The sequence below is a fragment of the Telmatherina bonti genome (genome assembly GCF_933228915.1).
Source record: "Telmatherina bonti genome assembly, chromosome: 5".
Lineage (NCBI taxonomy): Eukaryota > Metazoa > Chordata > Actinopteri > Atheriniformes > Telmatherinidae > Telmatherina > Telmatherina bonti.
Window position 1 is genome coordinate 33,403,811 of NC_136623.1, and position 26,288 is coordinate 33,430,098.

The 26,288-nt window shown below is 38.6% G+C and overlaps 1 protein-coding gene across 1 annotated transcript; it reads right to left on the reverse strand.

The window, feature by feature from the left end:
* Positions 1-1,616: 1,616 nt before the first annotated feature.
* dpys (dihydropyrimidinase) lies at positions 1,617-14,527 on the reverse strand (the record flags this gene model as incomplete). Its single annotated transcript, XM_079241168.1, has 9 exons — positions 1,617-1,676; positions 2,735-2,942; positions 6,368-6,510; positions 10,033-10,174; positions 10,352-10,508; positions 11,047-11,236; positions 12,203-12,382; positions 12,475-12,633; positions 14,276-14,527. 9 exons carry the CDS (start codon positions 14,525-14,527, stop codon positions 1,617-1,619), a joined length of 1,491 nt encoding a protein of 496 aa, XP_079097294.1.
* Between the last annotated feature and the right edge of the window lie 11,761 nt (positions 14,528-26,288).

Here is a 26,288-nt window from a genome sequence, read left to right on the forward strand (position 1 = left end):
TTTTGTTTATATTTGCACAGCATGGCAACTTTTTGGGATTTAATTGGTAAGTACTGAAATGATTAAAAGCTGATGAAAATGTACAGCTGGTTGGACACAATTAGAATCTGAAAACAGATTAAATAAACCATAATAATAAAATTATTCACCAGACCATATCAGTAGTGCTATTTCTTTTTTTCCCTTTAGTCTTCTGCCATTTTTGTACAAATTCTGTGTGATATCTGCATGCATTTTCCAAGAACTTGCAGTGAAAGTTACGATTTAATGGATTTCTAAGATTAATATTTGATAGTAGATTTCTCTTTCCAGTGGATGACAAATGTATGAAATTTATTATAGAATTTTAATTCAAGCTTTCTAATTTCAACACACTGTCACAACTTGTTATGAAAGGTGGCTGCATAAAAGTGTATCAGATGCTATATTTTGCTGACATAAATATATATGGATGAAGATATTCAGCCTTTCCTGTGAATCATCCCCTCTGTGATGAATCAGCTTAAAAAAAGTTACATTAGTCCTGAATATTGATTTGAATCCCAGTCAAAATCAATAGAAGACTGTTATAAATACAACTCTACCCACTCATTCATCTTCAGATATAGACAGTTTCAACTGTGCACCTCCAATAACCGCTGTTCCCTCCACCATCCTCGCTCTGTCAGACACAAGAGGAAGGAAGTGGGCTAGCTCAAGGATGAGTAGGCTTTCTGTGACTCATGCGCTGCCACTGACCCGTGTGGCAACCTGATAAGCTCACACTATGTCTCCACTGGCCCTGTGGCATAATACCACGCCAGCATGCCAGCCCAATGGGAAGCTGCCACATGACGTTCGGTGACAGCCGCAGACCTTTTTACCACGGCAAGGCATGAACGCAGTCCATACAAGGGCATAGACGGAGCGTGTACGTTAATGTGAGATCCTGCTGAATATGCACACAAAGTCGGTCTGGGTCAATCAAGTAAATCTTAAGGCTTTCATGCATGTCAGTGTATTTTCATGAATATTTTATCAAAGGATGCTTTTGGGTGAGAAACATCAGTTCGGTTACCAACGGCAACGAGCACTGAGGAGGATGGGGGCAAAAGATAAGAAAGATGAAGCATTCTGAGCTGAAGATGAAGATATTATTTTATTGTATAATTAACACCGTGTGCACAAACATGAAGTGATCCATCTCCTCTTCTAACGGGGCATTTTAACAACGAAATCATACCACATTTTCAGTTTTTGAAATGAATTACTTGATTACATTAAATATAAATGTATGAAATAATTGAGCTGAGATGACCTGGAAATCTCATACCGCTGGCATCATCGAGCATCCTGTTACTTTTCAGCAGCAGATTGACCTATGTGTTAATGAGTGTTGACCTAAAGGTCATCATCATCTCTCCTCAGTGCAACATGCAGTCATGTAAATGTGTGTGTGTGTGTGTGTGTGTGTGTGTGTGTGTGTACTGATGCTGTCACACACTGAAAAATAAAGCAACTGCTCAGAAGAGGTTTATCTGTGATGAAACTGTTGTTTGTGGCTTTGTAGCCTTTGGGTTGTGGTGCAGACACACAGTAGGACATGCAAGGACACACTCCTGTTCTCGGCCAGTTGTTCATATCGAAATGACTTTGCCTTCATAAGGTTTTCTCTTCACAGCCGTAGGTTTTCCCACCTGCAGGCGAAATGCAAAGCAGAGATGAAGTTACTTTTGTGTACAATGCAGGATAGTACCTAATACATACTGCTTCGTTTGAACTGGGATTTATCATTTCCTCTCAAGTTTAGCAGAAAAACATAATTTATGTTCATTTACAGTTCCCTCTAGTTTAAGATGTTGTCCAGATACTATCATCAGGTTAACACCACTGTGATGGACTTGTGGCCTGTCCAGGGTGTACCTGGTTGCTGGGATAGACTCCAGCTTCCCCATGACCCTTAACTGGACTAAGCAGTTAAAGAAATGGATGGATGGATGGATGGATGGATTGAGGTTAACACTATTCACCTCTCTAAATGTGCATAATGCTAAAATCAAGTTGGGACAGTTAACTTGATGTAATTCAGAAACTAAAAGAACCCACAGAGTATGAATTAAGGATTTATGAAGTACTTTTCTGCAGAAAGCAGTTGGTGTGAGTTTAGTTTTCCAGGCTTTTCTCTCATTCTCACAGAAAAAAAAGATCATTTTTGGGGAACACACTGAGCAGCAGGTGTGCAATGACATGTAGAAACATGATCATGTGGTGCAAGATTGATGTGTGAAAATGCAAAATCCTTCAGAGCATTTTGAAACATCTGCGGTTTGTTGGACAAATTTTACTCTTCAAAGGCCCCTTTTATGAGTTTAACTCAATCAGAAATTCAGTTTGATTCTCAAAATTATATATATATATATATATATATATATATATATATATATATATATATATATATATATATATATATATATATATATATATATATATTTATTTTTTTTTTTTTTATATATATAACTAACCCTACTACTTTACAGCATAATAGAATTAATTTCTTCAAGATAATGTTTTAAATATGTCATTTGAATAAAACAGATTAGTTGAATTCAGCTGATTAGCTTTATTTCTTTAGATTCTTACGATGCAGAATCTGGAAAGACTTTTGGAGCTGTCGAAGGAGCTCAACATTGACCAGAAACATCTTATAACACAGGATGCTTTTCTCTTGTAAGACAAGTTGTGAAATCTGACTGACCTGCTCCCTTTGCTTGATTCTTTTGTAAACAAACTCAGAAAAAGGCTTTCTGTGGATGAATCTGCCATGTCCAGGTGACACCTGCAGCTTTCCATCCTCATACACCACTTTGCCTCTGGAGATGGTGATTACTGGCACACCGTGACACTCCATGCCCTCGAAGATGTTGTAGTCCACAGCCTGGTGATGGGTCTTGGCTGATATTTTCCTGCAAAATCAGAAGCTTACTTTAAAGTTCTCGGTGTGATGCAAAAAGTGAAGAAGCATAGAAGAAATTGGCTACAATCAACACAATGTTGCTTCAATTTTTACTGTTTAGTCATGCCTTCCTTTTCTGAAGGCAAATAATCGCAGCTTCTTTCAGTCACAGAAAACATGCAACTCAGTATTTTTTATTGCTGCTTATTACATCACTGTGCCATCAGTCCAAAGGCTGCATGAGAATTACTACATAATATTGCTGCAGAACCAGGGTCCTGTTTAAAAGCTTGACTGTGCACGTGAATATGAATTCCTGCATTTTCACACAGAAAAACAAAGCAAGTGCAGCTGAAACGGTTTATTAGCACAAATGGTGAAAATATTAACAATAAACTACAAAAGTTAATAGTGCGTTTTCTTCAAAGCACAGTTTTATAAACCGTTTATCTGTAATAACAGAAAACCTTGTGTTGTAAGAGCTGGAAAGTGACTTTATTTAGATTGTTCTAACAGGAACAAATATTTCCACTAAACTATATTTTGCATGGACATATTGCAGTTTTCCTCACTCAATTTTACATCAGCCGCAAGATTAAAACCTCTGCAAAGTCAAATAAATAACACTGATCCTCTCCCTACAACGAAATGCCCTGATGATAAACCTAATGTTGGCTTCTCCTTTCTGGTATTTCAACAACATTTTTCAACCTTTTTCATGCTTGACTCTTTTGCATTGTCATTAAGTATCCAAGGTAGAGAGTAGATGACCCAAATTAAGTTAGTGAAAGAACTAAACTCACTCCTTGGATGGTTGTTGCAGCTTTAATGCTAATAGAAGTGTGCATCAGCAGCACTAGCTTAAAATCTTGTAAGCTATAAGTGTATTTTATTTACACCACAGAGCATAACTGCTGGGATTAACCTTTTACAGCTTTGATTCACTGCTGTCTTATCTCTGTGGGAGCTCTGAAGTTCACACAGCTGCAGCCTGAGATGCACCGGTGACCCTTCAGCTGCTCGCACTTTGAACAGTAACAACTCTTCCTGCAAAGGAATGAACAGGTTTTAATTAAATTAACCTCAAGATGACTGAAACAGAAAGGTGGACATAAATTGCAGGTAGATGCTCGGGAAAGGATTTTGTGATCAAAATGCAGGTAATTCCACTCTACGCAGCATCTTGCCAGACTGAGCTCAACCTGAACTGAAGTAGCATCTCCCAGCAGGTTAATGCATCTCACAATGTGAGCAAAAACAACCGGATCTAACATCGCTTGTAAACTCACATGATCCAAAACAACAGCTAGATTGGCAACTTGTGCAAAGTGCACCTGCCCCTCCCCTCAACCCTGCCCTGGAATAAGCTGGTCAGCGTATGGATGGATATTTTCTTGCATCATTTCTAAGTTGATGACAATAAAGACGTAGTCAGTACAGGGAATTTCTACAGTTTTAGCTGAATGCAGATGCAGATAAATGGAACCTGTTTCTGCCCTCGTTTTTCTAACTAAGTTGCTGGCTTGTGTGTCTGTGGGGCAGTGTTGGGAATGTGTGTTTTGTTTTGTTTTTATTGTTGGTTTTTATAACTGAAAACACTGGAAACCCTGCAAACACCATTACACAGTGACTGAGAATGATCACACAGGTGGAAAACATATCTGACAACAACACCAAACAATTAATTAAAAGTAAAAATTCTCATCCGACGCGCTGACTGTCAGCAAAGATCTTGTGGACTTCTGCTGCAGTAGTCAGAACTTGAAGCAAAACCTCTTAAATTCCCAGAAAAGGTGGAACATCTCTTCCTGCTGGTATAATGAATTCCTCTGCAAGCAACAGACTGATTATGCCTAACAAATAAATCATATGTGAGTGAAAGACTGGATCAGCAGGGAACAGTGCAAACAGGTCTGACTCAGCCTCTTCTGTGAAATGCGCTGAATGCATCTTTTTTTTTTTTTCCCTTTCTGAAGACACATTTCCTCCATTTGCACACATTTCCTGTGGATTTAAAAGCCAAACATCATGTACGAGTGTGCACTGACAAAAAATAAGACGTGTCCTTGATCTCCAAGCAGCCTAATTATGAGAAACAAGGCGGCTGAGTGAACTTCCTCGCCGTTCCTGGTTATGCAACCGTTTGTGGCCCCTGGTCCCGGATGTTATGAGGCGACACATGCGCTGAGGGCAATTAATTACACAATTTCACAGATGAATTGACGACTACAGCAGTCGAACACGAGGTTCTTACAATCTATTATGAAATGCATGCATATGTAGTAAAAAGAAGAGAGCATCAGCTGTGAAACCAACTGGTGAGACCCACTGATGGCAGAGCAGAGAGAAACTAGATGCTTTACACTGCTCCACTTTTATAATGATGACGCCTTCAGCGTCTCGCAGACGCGCGTTTTATGTCACCAGTGAATTCATTTACAGCAAATTAATCTTGGGTGTAATGTGTTGTTCTCCAGTTCACATCAGCTGTTAGGAACTTCCCAGAGGGGCTCAGTCCAGTTTATGCAGCAAACACAGCAAAGCATGTCCATTCTGGGTTATATAAGCCCGACTGTGCTGCATTACACACATATGTACACTGCTGGAATGCAAACACTCCTGTGTGTCTGCATCTGTGCACATGCTGCCCAGTAGATTTCATTTCTTCTGCTTCATATCTGGGAATTGGCTGGAATACGGAGAAAACGCACAGAAACTGCATATCACATGATCATTTCTTCTTTACGACATTATAATATTCTTAGCCTGCTCCTGAAAATAGCTTTAATACGGTGCGATCTGTTCTGGAAAGATTGGTTTGGCTCCCACGTGAAATATTTGTCACTTCCAGAGATGCAAACAATGACCGATCAGCATCATCGTCCCACTGATGCAGTCTGCACCAAGCTTATGTAAGTGCATTAAAAGCCTTTCCTAGAAAAATAACGCAACACAGAGAAGAATTAATCATTTCCGATTTCTGTTTCTGGGTGTTGCATTCATGTGTAAATTCTGCTGTGTGTTAATTTGCAGTTGCGGATCAATGATGACGTCCAGACTTTTGGATGGAGCTCAGACATAATCAGCTTACGTGGCGGGTTAAGTGTGTGTTTGTGTTGAGGTGGCACAACATCAAAGATACACCACTTCTTATTTTACTTGCCTGCATCTGTAGCCTACACACTTTCTGCTGCTGGATTGTAAAACCATATCTTTTTTCCGAGTGCTTGACACCCTTCAGACATACTTCAAAGTTTGCTCAGTTAACACTTGTGACCATTGATAGGAATGTGGAAATATGAAACTGCAATGTTTTAAAAATGCATGTTATTATGCTATATTAAATTGAAAATTTAGCAGTGAAATGACACATAAAATGATGCAGAATGAATGCCTCCCTTCATCGTGCTGAATGGCTGGAGCCCGGTTCCTCACCTTGTCATTTTAGGGTCCCATATAACCACATCAGCATCCGAATTTTTGGCAATACGGCCCTTCTGCGGGTAGAAGTTGAAGATTTTTGCAGCGTTGCTACTGGTGACAGCCACAAATCGATTCTCATCCATTTTGCCACTGTGCTATGGTGAAGAAAAACACACAAAGAGCCTGCTTGGAGTAACGGATGCTGTGTTGGATGACAATATGCAGAATTAGCAGACAAAAGGTCAAAGCTTAACTGTGCAGCAAGAAACTCATTTCTGCCAAAATATCATATAATGTGTGATTTGTAAGCACTGTTGCACACGGTAAATCTTTCCTTTTGGCCTTGGAGCAGCTGGGCTGTTACACACACCTCACAGCAACTGCAAGAAAGTGCCGCGTCGGCGCTCCGCAGCGAGCTGCAGCTTCGAGAGTTTATTGCTTTTTCTGATTGCATTGCAGAAAAAACAGAGACATGTATTTCACTTAAATGTAAATGAGAAAAGCAGAACGGCTAGTCAACATGTTTAGAGGTAAATACATTAAAAGCAGGATATAAAAATCCATTATGAGCTCATGTGTGAGGCATCAAGCAGCGAGAACAAAGTGTAACGGTTGCCTGGATCTTGAAGTGAAATAAGCCATTTGGCTCACTTTAGTAATTATTAATTCAATTCAACTTTATTTGTATAGCGCCACTTCACAACAATGTTGTCACAGGGCACTGTACATTAATTAATGTTCTACGAGGCCTTAGAATATCTGTTTTGTTTGCTTTTTTTAAATGAATAGAGATTGTGTAATATGCTAATGAGGCCCCACCCACATCTTTGTCTCATAGCGGCAGCCAATGACTCCTGACTTATGGCCCTTTCAAACCAGATGCAGTGATTTAAATGTATTAGACCAGGGGTGTCCTCGGGGGCCGCTGTCCTGCAAGAGTATCCCTGCTCCAACACACCTGGTTTACATTAAATGCATCCAACAGCCTATGAAGTTCTGGATAATGACTTATTAGCTTTAGTCAGGTGTGTTGGAGCAGGGATATATGGAAAACCAGCAGGATTGTGGACCGGAGCTGGACACCCTCGGTTTACACCTTCCAGTGAAAGTTTATGCGTCACAAATAGTCGTGCAGCCGACAGATTCCTTGCTTTCATTTAGACACAAAAGGAAAAATGTAAGAAAATGGAATATTGTGGGTCTGGATTCTCTAACTTATCCGACACAAGTCTGCGGTTGTGTTGAGACTCCAGGAGGTAATCTCTGTTTAGACCAGGGTTAGGCAAAGACCTCAAGAACAGCAGACTTTATTTCACCATGGGAAAAATAAAGTCTATCTACCTCTGATCTAGACAGTCATGACGTTGAACTGGTCACCATGGAAGCAAAGATCCTCCATGAGCCGGAATCCCAAGGACAGCTCTGGGTCTCATTATCCACCATATCCTTTTCCTTACTTGATTGTTATCATGAGACAGTTGCATATTTGTTGCTGCGAGATACGCAAGCTGGCAGCCTCGTCCCGATCAGCCTCAGTAGATGCATTAAACCGCAGCAGCTTTTGGCTGGAGCCCACTTGTTTGTCTCAGTTTTTCCCTTATTTAATACCTCTGCTTTGGATTGCATCAACATGCACCTACTGACGAGCTGTTAAAGCTTTACTTTAAAAAAAATACTGTTGATACAGGACTGTTGGCGAAACATGACAGTGAATTTTCTGTCTAAATAAGACAAAGCTGATGTTGTCTTTGGTTGTGACTTCCTCAGTAATGTAGCTATACGATTACTTTGGCTTCCAGTACAGCAACGAAACATCAGCATCAGTTTTAAACCAGGATCTGTTCATTAACTCACATACAAAGCAAGTTGTTTCTATTCTTTTGGAACTTTTTCTTTCACCTACATAACACTGTGAGGACCACAAGTGATCTATGCTTTGTTACTTCAGGATTTGAGCTCTGCAACCAGAAAATGCTCTGAAAAACCTCGATATGAACCAAAATGCTGCAGTGAAGATCTAATGAGAATTACCAGGAGAGTCAACATTTCACAAGCTTCAGCTTATCGTCATCAGCTCCCGGCTAACTTCATAACTTCCTAGTGGTGGTCTTTCTGTGTGGAGCATCTTCTCCCCGCTGTGTGCTTGAGTTCTTTCTGGGTACTCCAGACTCGTCCCATCAGTATTTTGAGTTTTTGAAGATTGTTTCTCGATTAAAGATAAGATAATATTGCTAAATGGAATAGACCAGGCCTAATGCTGTGAAAAACACATTTCAGTGTAATAGTAATACACTGTTAAATTAGTCTGGTAATAAGTTTTTAACCCTTTCATGCATAGTGGCCCTGTAGTGGAAACCTATTTATAAGCTTTTTTCTTGCATGTTAATGAATGAGGACGGTATTTTGGTAAATAAACCACTTCAGTGGATGTTGAGTCATCCAATATGTTTTTACTCACTGGAGAATAAATAAATATATGATACAATTGAACGTAATGTAACTACGCAACTTTGCCTTTGCGATAAATAGGAAAAGAAAGTGATACAGCTGTATTTTACTGAAGATTTTCATGATATAATTATGATTACATGTCATTCTATAACTATTAGAGTACATTAAAATAAATCATAAAAAAAACTCTAAATATCTCTAATTAACAAAAAAAAAACTATCACTGCATATTTGTAAAGGTAAAATACTGTTTAAAAAAATGTTGCATTGTTTTTCCTATTAATTCATGCATGAAAGGGTTAATTAACTTTTAGTTTATGTATTTACTTTTCAGTGTTATGTCCATGCAATGAGGCTTGAAGTTCATAAAAGTGTCTCCATGGGGCACGTTGAATTTGGCAAATGTGGATTTGAATTTAGAACTTACTGTGTTTGTTTGTTGTCATTTCTGTGCAATAAAACTATTAATCTATAGATCCATTTATAGATCTACATGTAAGAATATTTGCATGACAAACTGACAGCAAGTCTTTAAGGGAGTACCACCACTTATTTTGTTCCACTTGAAGCACTGATTAAAAGGAAAAGAACTTAGAAAGACAAGCCTACCTATGAGAACATTTCAAACTAAATATTCATTATTAAAAAATAAATGTTACAAAACTGAAACCTGCAGACTTTAGGCTAACTGACTAATTGTCTTTGCACTTGGAAAATGACAGCTCAAAATATCTACAATCCATTCCTCTTAAAGTGATCCTCTGTTTAACATGAACAGTCCTGGAACAACTCTCCTTGGTGTTATATAATGTCGCGTTGTCACTGCTGGATGGTGTCATGCACAGACAACCACCCGCCACTACTGCTGTCAGATTTAGTTGTGACTAACTCATCCTGTGGCAATATGAGAGTAAATGCTTTCCTTTTGGGAACAAAATCTTAAAGAAATAGTAGACTGACAAATAGCCTATACTACAAAGCAAACAGGCCATGTTGGCTTAGAGTAAAAATATGCAGTCAAAGCAAAAAACACAACATCAGCGTTTGGACTGAGGCTCTGATGGGCCAAAAAGGTGGATGTGAATAACTTTTACCCCCTGTGATTAGAAATAGAGATTTGAAATGCACAAATATTATTTGACTTTTCTTATTTATGATAGCTTTTTAATCAGCCACAGCACTGCATTCAAACAGCCTCCATCACTCTCTCATTAATCTGGACATACCACGCCTTTCTCCCAGATGACAGACATCCGGTCCTCCACACCGTTCACTCCGTTAGGGATCTTGGTGAAATCATCTTTGCCCAGGGCCTTCTGGCACACTGAGAAGGTGCAGTTGTCTGTCCCGGTCACACTCAGATCATCACTAACATATTCAGCAGTGAGAAAAGAAAGTAATGATGGACATGATGCTGGAACCCAGTAAAAATACAGTCAAATGTTTTGCATGACTCCAACTCTTACAATGCACTTCTGCGTCAAACATCAAGTAGCTGCAGAAACCAAAAGTACTTTTTTTTCCATCACTTTCAGATCTACCTACTTGGCTAGCAGGTCCATGAGGTACCCAGGTGTGCTGGGGTCAGGTCTAAGGGGAGGACCCATGACAAAGCCAGCAGCATGGGACCACTCTTTGTTCCAGTAGTGGGTACCATCAGTACCCAGTCCTGCTGCGATTGGCTCCCCAAACACCACACGACCTTAAAAAGAAGCAAATAGGAATAAAAAACTCCACTTGTAGTTTATATGTTGCCTTGCTGGATGGTATCAGACCATTAAATGCATGTCATGACTCACTAAGTCGCACCGTTAAATTTAGCTGCTGTACTTGATTTGGTCAATTCTGTGATGCTGCTACCTTTAATGTATTTGTGTGTGTATGTATGAGTATGTATATATTCTATTGCTTTTAGATATGCTTTTATGTCTAATGTATTTTTAAATATCTTTTTATTCACTTTTTATGTTAGCTGGTCAGCACTGGGAATGTTTTCATATTCTCCATCATGCTTTCTTTGTGTTGTGTGAATGACAGTGAAAGGAATCTGGAGCTCCGCAGCTCCACTGTATGGCTTGCTCAGCTTTATAAGGATGCTCATTGTGTGCAGAAAAGCTAAATATTAATAAGAAAACAGATATTCAAGCAAAAATCCACCTCGCATTATTTGTCCCTTACAAAGTCCTTCACCTTTAACCTTCTCCCTGTCTAATCATTGGATGCCAGCAACCCGCCCTCACCATCTCTGCGTGCATCAGACACCACCTTGGCAGCAGATTTACTCATGACATGGACCACATAGAGTGGGCAGTTGACAGCATGGGCAATGGTGATGGCTCGCTGGGTGGCCTCGGCCTCAACCTCCTCTGGCCGACACAGCTCGTGACCCTCCGGCCCTGTGATGCCCATGGACAACATCTTCTTAGCCCCCTGTTGGGTCACAGTTAGTGGGAGGTAGATAAGGCAGGATAAAGCTTTAATGTAATGTTACTGTAGCTGAGATGAATAAGCACAGAGAGTAATATGGAAAAATATATAAATATAAGCATTCAGATTGAGACATAAATGAATATTGAAGAAACAGACTGAAATCTAGTCGAGTGAATGGGAAGACAGACAAACTGATGCAGCGTTCATGCGCTTTAAACCTGCTCTCGTGATGTTTGCTGCCACCTAGTGGCTGTTTGTCGCCATGACATTTGAATGCAAAGACTGAAACTCTAATAGTATCAGAGGTGCAGAGGTCAATGCTTTAACTTATCTGCAGGAAAGTTCACGTTTTAAACATGTCTAAGAAAAGTGATACGGAGAATCTCTGAATATCGAACTCCTGCTCCATTGGATTTATTTACTTTCAAGGCATTTTGCTTATTATACAGTTAAAACAGCCATTTATTTCAAAAGTTTCTTTTTCCTTTTTTTTTTTTTTTATATAGAAAGTATTCTTTAATATGACTGAACAATAAAAAATCTTCCTATATTTCTGCTGCCAGTGTGTGTGTGTGTATGCTTCTCTGGGAGCACAAAGTCAAATTTGTCTAAGACTGAAGTGAAACATTAACTCACATTTAGCTCTGGACTGCAGTGTGTTGACACGGAAATTACCTGCAGGCCACAAACAAACCTCTGATTTAAAAGAAAAAAAAAAAAAAGAAAGACGGCCTGTGAATATTGCTGCAGCACTGATTTTGTTCCCGTCTGTCTGGATAGCACCGAGGAGGGAAAAAGAAAAACTAATGCCACTTAGTGGCCAATGTGAAAAGTGCTGATGTATTTGATGACATTTGGAAAGTGTTTGCGCTGCACAAAAGCACACTTCAGCAGGAATCGAGTAAAACAAATGAAGGTGGAAAAGCAAGATCTTATTGCCGGGTCGGAACATTTGATCATACAAACCTCTGCAATCAAATCTCCATTCTCAGCATGCACCTGAGCTACAGCTCCGATCTCCTTACACTGAGAGAAGGCAGCATATAAATCCCAGTCCTGCAGCATGAACACATCTTTATAGGCCATAAACATCTTAAAGGAATTGACCCCTTTCTCTTTGGCCAGAGTCTCCATCTCTTTCTTGACCTGAAAAAGGGACATGTTTGGGGGAAATGGCTCAGAGCATGTGGCCTGTTTGCAGCTTGGAAACAAAACAAAGCATGAACAACAGTGTTCACCTTGTCGCTCCACCACGTGACAGCGACATGCAGTGAGTAGTCACAGCAAACTTTGGGATCAGCTGTCTCACGCCAACAATCGTACGCCTCCAGGAGACTCTTGCCCTTTTGCGGGATGACAAAGTCCAGGATCATTGTGGTTCCTCCAGCCACTGCAGCCTGGTGAAGTGCACACATTGCCACAGAGGCGAATGTTAAAGATTAACATGTTCACACTGGAGCTGCAGATGTACAGTAATATGTAATCATATAAGATATAGCTGATCATTTTAACTGTTTCTGATTGATGGAACATTGCTGAAGAGAAATCAGATCATCAGATATCAGGGGGTCAAATGACAGAGAGGATCAAAGGCAAACAGGAGTTTGACTGTTTAACTTGTTGAAACACACTTCTAGTAACAAATCCTCAAAAAATTAAAGAAACAAAGTTCCTAACCCTTTATGGGGCAAGGGAGTATTTTGATCACTTCGTTTTCTTTCATATTCAGCATGAAACTATTTTTTTGTTAATGTAACAACAGAATGAAGGTCTTGGTACCAACCAGAAGGACAATTTTAGGTTAAAATTTCTCATTTCAAGGTATTTCATTGAGCTCCCTATAAAGGATTAAAGAAGTAGTTTTGGCACCAATCTGACTTTTACAGTCCTGTCTGATAAAGATACTGTCATTGACTTATGGCTAATACCAAATAACCTCAATTTTGTAATTATCACTACCAGACACAGACATGATCATCACTGAGCTGAGATGATTTCTACCTTAAAACATGGATGAAATCCATGTATACTGTGTGTGTAAAATGGCTGAATTTCTGCTGTGTCCTGTTAAAATTAATTGTTGGGCGTCAGCAAGCTGTAAAAAATCCACAGTTTAAGTCCAAAGTCTGACGTCGGTACAGGATCCTGGACGCGTGGTATGCATGGTTGGAAAGATCAGTGAAAGCAGCCTGTCTGTTGTTGTTGTTGTTTTTGGTTGCTGTGGCATATGTTCACATCTTAACTTACCTTTAGAGGCAGAATATTCTTATGAAGGGTGGGCTCAGAGTTACAGCTCTGGGGACAAAAACTGGCCTTAAAAATCTAACTGGCCAAAGTTGTAAAACCAGCAGATGTGACCATTGTGCGACTGATACAACTGACTGGTCAGGCATGCTGAACTGGGTTAACTTGAGCTCAAAGCTTTTGATTTTACTATTTGACCATATTACCAGTTAAGTATTTCAAGTCTAAAGTTAAATGCATAAATTCCTAAATAGAAAATGAAAAAATAAATACTGATTTACTTGTAATAATTTTAGTTTAACCTGAGATGAAGACTGCCGTTATAATAAACAGTTAACTCTTTCCTAAACTCTAGAGTTTTCTGTTTTAAGGTTCCATCTGCCAAATGCATGCACCACCCTTTCCTAGTCAGGGAAAACCATTCTATCTATAATTAACAATAATAATGACTGAGTATTTAAATGATTTAATCTTTACTTTGCATCTGAAGTCTACTTTAGAACAGAAATACTCAAACTGATCAAAAAGACTCATTTAGGAAACATCATGAAGTTATCTGTGACCTTCCAGTCCTGCAGATCCATGTGGTCAGTGCAGTTTTATATTAAATTGATAGATAATATGATTTAGAGGAACGTGGAGCCAACGTGAGTTTAGCTCCTCTTGTGACGGGAGGATGCAGGTTGTTTGGATCAGATCAGCTGGGAGGGAAACGTGGGACCTACAGAAAGCTTCACATAACACATGCAGCATCCGTTTCTCTGATATGACGTAATGTGAGCCTATATACTGCACCTTGGTCCCGATATGGAAGTCATCCACAGCCTTGGTGCCCATGAACGCCAGCTCCATGTGCGTGTGCGTGTCGATGCCGCCGGGGATCACCAGTTTGTTGGTGGCATTAATGACCCGGACTCCCGCTGGGATCTGAAGATTCAATCCAACTTCAACTATTTTCCCATTTTCAATGTAAACGTCACTGATCACAGAGCAGTCCTCGTTTACAACTTTCCCCCCTTTAATCAGGATCCCGCTGGGCTCCGCCATCCCTGCTGCGCGCAGTGTGCACGAGAGCTGAACTCTCAGCTTTCTGCAGCTTGCTTACAGGTTAGGTACGTAGGTCAGCTCCAAAGTTCATCCAAGATACAGTTCATGAAAAACAGGAGCAGAGGTGGCTGCAGAGCGCGCACATGCTGGAGGGGCCGTGAGACAAAACACACACACACATACATATACACATTTAATAAATAATTGCCAAAAGATAATCCATTGTCTCAAACAAATGAGTGCAATGACTGAATATTCTGGCAAAACAGAAAATGCCATTTTATTATATATATATATATATATATATATATATATATATATATATATATATATATATATATATATATATATATATATATATATATTTTTTTTTTTTTTTTTTTTTTTTTTTTTTTTTTTTACTGCAAAGGAGTGGAAAACATTAAAACCGCTATTTACCTGTTAATCTGTACCTGCTAGAGTCTAGCTGTAATATAAAAAAAAACATCCACATTATGACTGAATCTTGTACATTTTGACTCAAATGTTTTTCCCAAGTTGTCCTGTTTCCACCAATCAAATGCAGCTTTGCAGTCACGTGGCCACAGTGCGCAACCCACGGAGGCAAAGCGGCGCAAACTGTCCACATCCAACAGAAGGGAATGAAACAGAAGCTGTCAGTGAATCTAAATCAGGATGAAAAGCTCTGGTCTTATCATTTGGAGGACAGAGCGGGTTCTGTTCACCATTCGGACAAGACACGACTGAAATCCACTTCTCTCAGAGATGGGGCCAAATTCAGACTCAAAATGGTGCCATGAATGAATAACTATGTGCCTGGACACCAAATGATAAAAAAATTCTAAATTTAAGTCTTGAAAACTGTCAGAATCTTCATACATAAGGAGGATAAAGTAGTTTTGTGTATTTTGGGGTTCAGTATATTAATGAGGTGAGTGGAAACGCAGACAAGCCGGGACCACTTTTAAGAGAGTTGCCCCCAATCTTCCAGAGCTTTCCAGGATGTTCAGGTGGACATACTGTTGTATTGAATTGACTTGAAATAAACTTGGACATAATTGTCTTTTTGTGAGCACATATCTGGAGGAAAACGTGTTTTCCAAAGTGAAGTACACCAAACTGAAGCTACTGATGGGCATCTTCCAGCCAGACTGAGGGTCTCATCGCTTCCTCCCTCAAGCCAAATATGGCTCAGCTTAGTGTGCTGCTTGAGCAGAAATGAATTCAACCAGAAAAGTCTTTTATATATATTGTTCATAACCACAGTTGCCAGCTCTAAATAGGATGATTGGTCTTCCAACACAAAAGAAGAAGAAAAGATGACATCATACACATGTTTAACATTTATGTTTAGTGTCAAATTATTCAGAATAACATTTACCCTGATTATCTCTATTTATTTTTTTTTTCCACTGCTTGTTTCCTTTTATTTCCAAAGGAAATTTTCCCAAAAAATGACTCAAAAGATTTTATTTGTGTGAATTTCTTCTTCATTTATTGGTCAAGTAAAAATTTCAGCTGCAGAGAAGTGGCTGGTTTCAGGGTGTCTGGGGAAATACTGAAATTATAAAGTACAATGGGTGTCACCGAGGGTCTAATAATTAACTTCTGCACTGAGGCAAACACATCCAGTATTCATCCTCTGCGTGTCTGGGTCACCTAGCAACCCATAAGTGCAATGCAAACGGAAATGATGAAGGTTCAAACTTCAGATTTGCATGGCAGGTCCGTAGAATAAAAGGTTCTAACTCAGAAGACCACGTAGACCCTCACTGCAGCATTAACGCACTATTGCTGTGTTTTAACAGATATATAAGTAATGTATAAACAGAAATACAACTGCGGCTGACATTTTGTTACAACAAACAAGGTAAATAAAGCTGCAGAAGTCTTTTAGATGGAGCCTTAATAATGTTTCCTTCACCTTATATCTACAAAACAAAACATTTAGTGGTTGCAAAGGTTCATAGGCTGTCAGTGTCACCATGCCAACACATAATTAATAACATCTGTCTATCTGTTTACATTGATAAGGAGATATAAAAGTTATAACACCAAGCCAGGCATGCTGGATAAACAGTGATCAAACATTTGACTGGCCTAACAGAAGTCTACTTTTTCTAATTTCTTATTCTATTATCAAAGAAGCGTCTCAAGTCTTTGAGCAATAATTGTTCATTCGGGAGACATTTGGGATCATTTTAAAGATGACATGATAGAGCGTTACTAACTTAATTTTTTCTACCTTTTGCCTATTATTATTATTATTATTATTAATAATAATAATAATAATAATAATAATTAATAATAATATGTATGTATGAACAGTTGTGCTCATATGTATCCATCCCCTTTCATTAAAGAAAAGGCTGAATTTACTCAAATAACTGGAGACTAAAAAAGGAGCAATAACTAAAAATTTGCAAAAATATAATTTAGTATTATAAGACACTGGTTTTTCATTTAACTGAGTTGAAGAAAGAAAAAAAAACAAAAAACAAAAAACAAATGTGTCCTGGACAAATTAGAGCACTTTTCTGTTGAACAGTGGGACAAAATACCTGTCAACAGGTGCAGAAGTCTGACTGAGAGGAACAGAACACACCTGACTGCAGCGGAAACATTAAAGGATTGTTCAACTAAATATTACTTTATGAGCGATGTAATAAATTATCTCATGTATGTCATGTTTTCTATTGAACCGAGACCTTAAAATGTCGACCCAGAAAGAACATTTTGACAAAATTTTGAAGCGGATCAACAAAGTTTTTGTTGCTCAGACAACAGGAATAAAATAATAACAGTAATAACAGGGAAATCTGAACAGAAGGTGGCCAGATCTCCAGACAACATGAAAAGTTAGCATCTGTCTGGTGCTGAATGGGTGTGGATGGGGAGGGGATGTTAATGATGGAGGGCGGGCCTGCTGACACAGCCAGGGGCTGCTGGAACAGTAGTGTTATAACAAACACTTAGTTTGGCTTTTACACACCCATAGCACGTAGAGATGTTCAGGCAGGTTTATTTCTACAAATTTAATCAAATTCATTTACTCAGCAGTTTGTCATAATTCAGAGAATTAGTTTGAAAGTCGCGGGCTTTCCTTAAATCACTGATGAAAATCTAACAGGAACATCTGCAGATTTTACAGTAATCCAGACAGTTTAGATTCTTACTTTATTTTATAACCTTTGATTTTCCACCTTCATCTGTTCATTAAAACTTCTATACTTTCTGCCTGAAAGCAAAGAAAGGAAACAAACTGCGTAGATGCAGTAAAGACATTAATGCAAATTATTTGACACTGTGGCTCCGACAGTCAAAGGAAATATAGTAAAGCAGCTGTTCAAAAAACAAGGTGTGAAACACTGGCTGGCTGTTTTATTTTTGAATTTATGCTGTGGATCCTTTCTGTGAAATCTCTTCCTCTTCTTATGCCTTTTGACTGATAGCAACAAATATATTGAACAGCAAATGTAGCAAGATATAGATGCTGCATTGTAAACCAAGGCAGTGTTTAAATGATAAAAATGCTGCCTGTCACATTTCCAAAAGACCAAATGAAAGAGCTCACTTCAGACATTAATGAGAGACGCAGTCTGAGCTGTACTTCATCACTTCCTCTTACATGAAGACAGTAAGCTGTATGCTTGCTGAGGTAACATTTAAAAGTCTCATATCATACTAAAACCCCTTTCAAAATGTTTTCTAACAGTCACATATGTCCTCATATCCTGTATATGAGGAACAAAAAAGAGAATATTCAGTCACTTCCTTCTAAACCTTTTATCGAGTCTGTGTTTAAACGGTAGAGTCTGAGATCCTTCTCTTCGTTACCTAAAAAAAAAAAAATAAGTGTATAGATGACTAGTGTGGGACCTTTAAATCAGATGTTTGCATATTAATCTACAGCAGTGCCTGGTGAATGTTTATTTTGTCTTTGAGAATATGATTGAAAGGTCACAACTGTAAAGATGCACAACGTAACTTTACAACCTTAAAACTTCCTGTTCTGGGTTTGTTTGATGGAACAGTGGCATCTATCGTGTTCATTTCTAGAGCCATCTCTGCCGAGCAGCATCCCGAGGCTGAGAAGCAAGGCGTAATACTGCAGAAGAGTTTCCTACACACATCCCAAAGACATTGTTGGATGAAGAGAGGAAAAGAAAATAAGACAGATTAGCGGTAGGATGCAAGATGGACGCTGTTTGCTGATGATAGGCGGCGCATCGATAGAAAAGTGACAACAGTTTTGTTGTGTATCCGTTAATTTTTTATTAAAGTAAAAATGACAAATAAAAAGTGTAATTATACTTTCATGCTTGTTGTTATGACATGATAAATGTCATTTTACTGTCATTTGACTTACATCAAAAGCATTCCACAGTGCATGTCTTGTGTTGAACTCCATCCTTCCTTCCACCTTTCCGTCCTTCCATCTGTCCATCCATCTGTCCATCCACCCATCCATCTTTATCATAGATCATTTCTGAAAGAACAAGGGAAGGTCCTGCTAGTTTGCTCACTAAGATGTGGAAGAAGGAGTGATGTATTTTAGACAGTGAGAGGCAGCATCATACTCTGTTGAACCTGGAAAGGTGAAAAGAAAAAGCAGAAGGCAGAGACTGATATAAAGGTTTAGTTTAACTGTTACTGTGTGTTTATGGAAGGAAGACGTTGGGTTAAATCACACCCTGATCCTGATCTTCCTACAAAGTTGGTTTTGAAAACCGCTGCAATTAAAAGTAAACGTTCAGATGTGGACGTCGCGATGGTTTTGTAGTAACTGTTGGTAACCTGAATGTTCTGCAACACGTCCTGTAGGTTGGTATTTGTCAGTCTTTGTAATGACAACCCCCTGCTATATATGTTTTAAATATTTCTCAGCTTGGAAGCAGCTTGTTAAAATGAATGAGTCATTAAAAGACTGCTGTATTAGTTGATGACAAGCCTCAGAGGTTATCCTTTATTGGAATCAGGCATAAACCACGCAGGACACACTGATCTGCGCCACAGATAAATGATGAAAGGGAAATTCCTGAAACAAATCTCTTTAGAAATATCATAATTTTTTACTTTTTTGTTGGTTTTTTAACATCACTGGATTTCCTTCCATATCTTCATGGTTTTCTCCACCATGAAGTCGACCTGACTTTTGATGCGTGCACAGTTTGTGGAGCGGATTCATATTTTATTTCATGGATAATGTCTGTGATGCCTGTTTATTTCTACACACTTCTTCGGTCCTGTTTACACAGCAACATTTATAATCAAAACCAAAACTTTTCCCTTTGTGTTTTTTAAAAAAAAAACCTTTTCACGTGCACGTGAAAAATGCAAATAGGACTGGAAACAATGTTGTGTGCACAGCCTGTAGGAGAAGGTGAAACTATGATACACCCCATGTGGGCACTACATCCTCATCAGAGCAGAAGACTCGTCTTCTGTTGTATATGTTTGTCTACATGCTGCATGTAATCTATGCAACGCTGACTGCATTAATGTTGGAAGAAAAGAAAACTTTGCAGCATAAACAGAAGATGTAAGACTGTTATTGTTGCTGTGTCATTAGTGGGTGTAAAAATGGCCAGTTCATCTTCATGTGGACAGGATTCACCTTGCCTTTTAAGGAAATTCCAGAAAAAGTCTTTGTGCCAGTACGTGTTGGTTTGGGCCTTCTGGAACAATACTCTGAACCTTCTGTCACGTCACCAGTGTGGGTGTCATCATGAACAGTGAGTTTGGTCTGCACAGACCGATCATCGCAGTGGTCAATGCCAGCTTTTTTCCAGCTGAGGCAACAAGTTAAACATATATACTTTGAAGCAGAGACAAGCGCTTTCACATCATACCTGGATTATTGGAATGGATCTTTCTGCCTCTAAGAAATCTTTGTCCTTATAAACGTTTATTTAAAAATCCTTTTATTTGGTTTTTAGTCTGTAAATGGCCTTGACCCCCTTGTTCTGAGCTGTACCAGGTGTACTCTCCAGGAGCGGATGTCCTTCAGGTCATCCGCTCCTGGAGGGGGTCCAGGAAGCTTTATCTGTGGCAGGACCAGAACTGTGATGAGACAGGCCTCTTGTTTCAAACCCTCTGTTCATTTGCATTTCACCCGCTTTGAGAGTTGCTTTGATTCTCCTGTTGGTATTTATTTTATATCTGTTTCATTTCTATCTGATTTTATGTCTTCTGATACTTTAGTTATTTTATCTTCTACAGCTGCTGTTCTAACAAGCTTTATAAATAAAGTTGGCTTTGTGCTTTCATCTGCCCAAATCTGTCACCGTGGAAACCTGGTGACATGGCTCAACCATGCTTTGATATTGTTATGTAATGTTGTCTTATCGTACCCCATACTGTACGTATAGCTAGTTCTCAGTAAAAGACAATAAATATGTCAAATGAACTCATTATTCTTTTTCTCTCTGTACCAGCGAAAAGAACGAGTTGGAACAAAAGTATTGACTTGTGTTTGTGTGATTATAATAATGTTTGAATCAGATTACTGGATGCACTGGAAAACGCTCTGCACTTCGACTGCTTTATAAGCTAACGTGGCTTCTGCAAGAAAAACCTGCGACCTCAACTTCTAAAAGAAAAAGAAGAAAAAAATGACGTTGTTTATATTTGTTGTGTAAAAAGAGAAAATCCTGGCAAAACAGCATGCCTCTGATAATACTGTGATATCCCTGGAGCATGCAACTGCCTCTCTTTCATGAAGAGTTGTTAGCCACTGGGAGAGATTAATATTTTACTGCACTGGATTGGTTGTCTGCTCCGCATCAGTCCAGACAACTTTTCTCATCCATTAGTGTATTACGAAAACAAGACACATTGGAGAGACAAAGATGCATGCGCTGGCGAGATAAGCACACGCACAGGGCTTAGGAACACCTAACCTTCACAGTTGCAATAAACAATAACATGTGACTTAAGAGGATTTACATAAGATGAGAGGAGTAATCAGAGGGAGTGAAAAACCAATGAGGCAGCAATGGGATCTCCTCAAAAGTCTCTGTGTTCCTGAATGAGGAAAGTTGCCTTTCTGCTGGATTTAGAGAAATGTTGCTGTTATGATTTTATTTCCTCTCCCAGCAGCACAAACCAGCACAGATGTCACTTCCTTTTTTTTTTAATTTTTTTATTTTAGCCTTTTTTTCATTGAACTGAGGTGTGTGTAGAGGTAGACCAACTTTGGCATTAGAAGGGCCCGGCATGCTGCAAAAAGTGGCATCGGATCACTCTGGATGGTTATCAGAGTCCTGCTCAGGAAGCAAGAGGTTGCTTCACTGTGCGTGTGTGTGCTCAGATTCCCACATCACACTGAAGCTGCAACAAATCTGTTAAAGTTTCTGCAAATCTGGTAAAAAGATCAGGCCAAGATTACGCAGAAATATTTTCAGAATTCCTATTAATGTCTCAGGAGCTTCCATCTCAGTTTTCTCCCCATATCATCTCATATGCTTCCAGTGTCATTTTACAGGCTTGAATATTTTCATTTTAATCTCGTTATATCAGGCTGGATCAAAGAAAGTATGACTCGATCTCTCTTGTTTTGTTTTTGTTAGTTTTTTCCGGTCCTGCTCAGCATCATAACATACAGAACTTCAGTCTGTGTGTCATGTTTTTCCAGACAGATTTGCTTTAGCAATAAAGACTTGTCATATATATGGCTGCCCCTTATGTTCTGAATATTTTTATTATTATATTTATTAGAAACATTAGTCCTGATGTGGCAACTTTATCTCTAACAAACAGAAACCCTGTAAAAGCCTAAAACATGTGAGCAAAGGTTTACTGTTGTGTTATATAGTCTGCAGACCAAAGTGTTATGAGCCACACCTGCCTCTGCATCTTACCCACACTCAGGGCCGCCTTTACCTGCTGCTGGGCCCCCAGGGTTCATCCCAGCTGCATTAAGGCGGCCTTGCACACACTCACCTCTCTGCAAGCGAAAGTGCAAACCCACTGAGCAAATCAACACAGTTTTATGAACTGACAACATTTATGTTGTTACTTACAGGAGACAAGGAGCTAGCTCAGAGTCAAAAGATCAAATACACGGCCGGACCGGCTGGGAAATGCTGGACTGGGACACAACACAGAGAGACAGAGTGTAATGTCATGCTATGTGCTTCTCCGGATAAAATTACACCTCCAGTTCTTTACATAGCCATTTTTTTTTTTAATTCCTTCAATTCAGAAATGATGAGTTAGCATGAATTTTGCCCCTCTAAAGTGTTGCTGGAGTGATCTGCAGCCATTACATTGATCTTCCAATGATCACCTGACTGGACAATCTCAAAGATGTCAGTGGAGCGCAGGAGAATCAAGCTTTCCCTCATCTGTGATCCACAGTGCTTCATGTTTTAAAGGTTATCGTAAAGATTTAGAGCCGAAACTGCAGAGCAGAAGCTGCTGCTGTTGTCTTTTATTCCAGTCTCTGCTGCAGTATCTGACATTTACAGTCATGTGCAGCTTTAGAAGGATGTGACACCATCACTTCACATCTTCCACATCTGTTCTGTGTGTGTACCTAGCTAGTACAGAGTCATCCCACCTCCCACTAAGGCGAAATTTAAAGTATTTCTTTAAAATTTGTCATTATAACCCATAAAAATGTCTATTTTTCTGTTTTCAAACCAATTATGTCCAAGCATACTTCAAGTCAATTCAATACAATTCAATTTTGAATAACTTCCCTAATCACCAGAGGAGCTTTATGTCATTACAGTACAGATTATAAATTAAAAATGATAAGAACAAAATAAGAAGTATTATTAAGGTCAACCTTTTAAAAAGTACTCCTGTTTAATCATTGTGCTGCGTGAATGACAAGAAGTGCTGTCCAGAGATCCCAGAAGGTCAGTAAAAATCTGACTTTAATAATTTTTTTAACTTTCTTCGAAACCACAAATTAAACCGCTTTTTAAATGAACATTTGCAGAAAATGTGCAACAGCAATCTGACACAGATGGATCAACGCTTTCCTTCTTTTCTTGCCAGTCTGCTGTCCAACTGAACATCCAGGTGTTTGAAGTCCTCCACCACCTCCACCTCCTCTTTCAGGATGGAAATAGTTTGGTTTTTCTAGTCTTACAATAAATCATAATTATTTGTTCCATGGTACACCTTTTTTTCACTGAAAAAAAATCAAAAGGTGGGTGAGACTGTAATTGTTCACCACTTGTCCCTAACATTTACATTGTCTCATATTTGTCTCTTTAACGCTATACTGTTATTTTTTGTGCCAGGTAACTTACCATCCCGGGTTGTTAGTGTTTGCATTGTGTTGAGCTCTTCATTGTATTCATATTAAACATTATTCTTTGTTTAACTCCACCTTGCAGGATAGGTGTTGGGGAGTGGCCAACCCACTCACATTGCAGGTGTGAGTGACTTCTTAGATTAGCTCATTGGGCAAAACCAAGTGGAGGATTTCCTCTTTTTGTGGTTTCTTTATTTAAGTGTGGGCTCATTTGAAATAGGGACTTTTGTTTGTTTAGGAATTTGGTTTGTTTATTAATGTTGGTGTAGAATAAGGTTGCAGGGATAGTGATATGGGGAACTGGTTTAGGCTAAATCAAATCAGGTGTGTGTCTGATGGTGGATATAGGTGATCAGTTTTGGAAGCTTGCGAGGAGAGAGAGAGGGAAAAAGGATGTGAAACTGGTGACAGATTGCCTGTTTGGATGAGCACACAGCTGTTTTTCAGACCAGTTATTTGAAACAGGATCATTTCTCATGGCACACCTGATGATCTACCACAGCTCACTAGTGTGTCACAGCACAGTGGTTGAAAAGCCCTGGAATAAGCATGGCTCAGACTAATGATGTCTGCATGTGAACAAGATGATGTAGAGGACCTTTTAGATGCAAGTGTAATGGAATGATTTAGTGGCCGATTTATGGTTTGTATTTTTTTTTTTTTTTATATTTCTTAGTTTTTCTTTTTTAGGTTATTTACCTTGTAAGAAAAACAGCATGGTTTGTATCTAACGCCGACACTTTCAGCACCTGTACGCTTGCATCAAAATCTAGATAAATCAGGATGAAGTCAAATTAAGTTAACTTGTAAAGGTTATAGTACAGCCTACAACCTGAACCTCACTCAGCAACCTTAATATCCCTAACTTTTCATGAGTAGTGGACACACACACACACACACACACACACACATATCATATAGAAGCTTAATTTACAACAGTCACTCAAATGACTGAACAGTGGGACAAAATACGGTGCAGAAGTCTGACTGACAGGAACAGAAAACACCTGACTATAGCAGAAACATTAAATGATTGTTCAACTAAATATTAGTTTATGAGTTATGTTAAAAAAGTGTTTTTATATTTCATATGATTTTAAAAAATATATTTCCTTTAAACCAGAATCAGAAAATAATGTCATGATTTTCATAAAATTTGTATTTTTTTATTACTTTTGTCAATTTCAGCTCATTTCACAGGCAGCTGTTCTTTTTCCTTCTTTATTCAGAATATGAATTCATTTACAGATGAATGCATATATATATATATATATATATATGTGTGTGTGTGTGTGTGTGTGTGTGTGTGTGTGTGTGTGTGTGTGTGTGTGTGTGTGTGTGTGTGTGTGGCTAAATCAAATCAAATGTTTTTTTTCAAACATTCATGAAAAGTAGGCAGTAGGAAAAAGCCCAGGATTGCATTTCTGCTAATTGCAGTCCAGATGGCAGTGTTCTCCTCAGATTGAACCTGCAGTGTAACTGACTGCTGTCTCCGAAAACCCTAAGTTTTTATTGTACCATGAAAAAAATCTCAATAAATATATTTTATATGTTGGTGCAGAAAAATATGCTCACGTTTGCAGAGTTTTTATCATTATTATTATTATTATTATTATTATTATTATTATTATTATTATTATTATTATCTAAGAATAGTTGGGGGGGGGGGGGTTCTTTGTTGTTGTTTTGTTTGTGTTTTTGTTTTTCAGTGAACAATTCCAGTTAATGTGCAACTATTTTCAGATTATTTCTAATTTTAAAAAGCTACTTTATTTAATGCAAATGATTCTGAAGAAAACCTGATAAAATTATGGTGACATCAAGAAGGTTGATGCATTTCAGCAGAATTGCTTTTAGTTCCATTCATAACACCAACTCTATATATATATATATATATATATATATATATATGTGTGTGTGTGTGTGTGTGTGTGTGTGTGTATACTTAGTGTCATTTGTTACATTAAATTAATAAAAGAAATATGATCATAAAAAGGACTTACTTGTGGCATGAAATAATGTAAGATTCTCTGCCACATTGCCTGCAGAGACACTGGAAGTCTGCAGCTTCTTCAAAACATTTGTCAGTCACATTGTTGCAGCTCAAGCATCACAAGGCAGCTGTTAAGCAGACTCTAAAAATGTTAAGCTTCCAACAATGGGAGGCAGAAAATGTGAAGGGAAACAATTAAATTATGCCTTGCATGAAGTTTGCTTTTCATTTTGGGAGGCAAATTTAGTGGCATAGTTAATCATTATGCTGTTGAACACGATTTGCAAAAATATTCAAGAGCTTTATGTGCCTCAGTGCCCCTTCTGTATTGAAAAATAATGGGCCTCTATCCAATTAAAAACTGCATTAAATCTCTAAAGTATTACATGCACTTTACTGGTATCTCTCTGATTAGGCTTTTCTGCATGTGCAGATGCTGACAGCACACTGAGAAAGGGAGCTTTGACTTGGTGCTCCCTTGTAAATCTGCTTCAGGA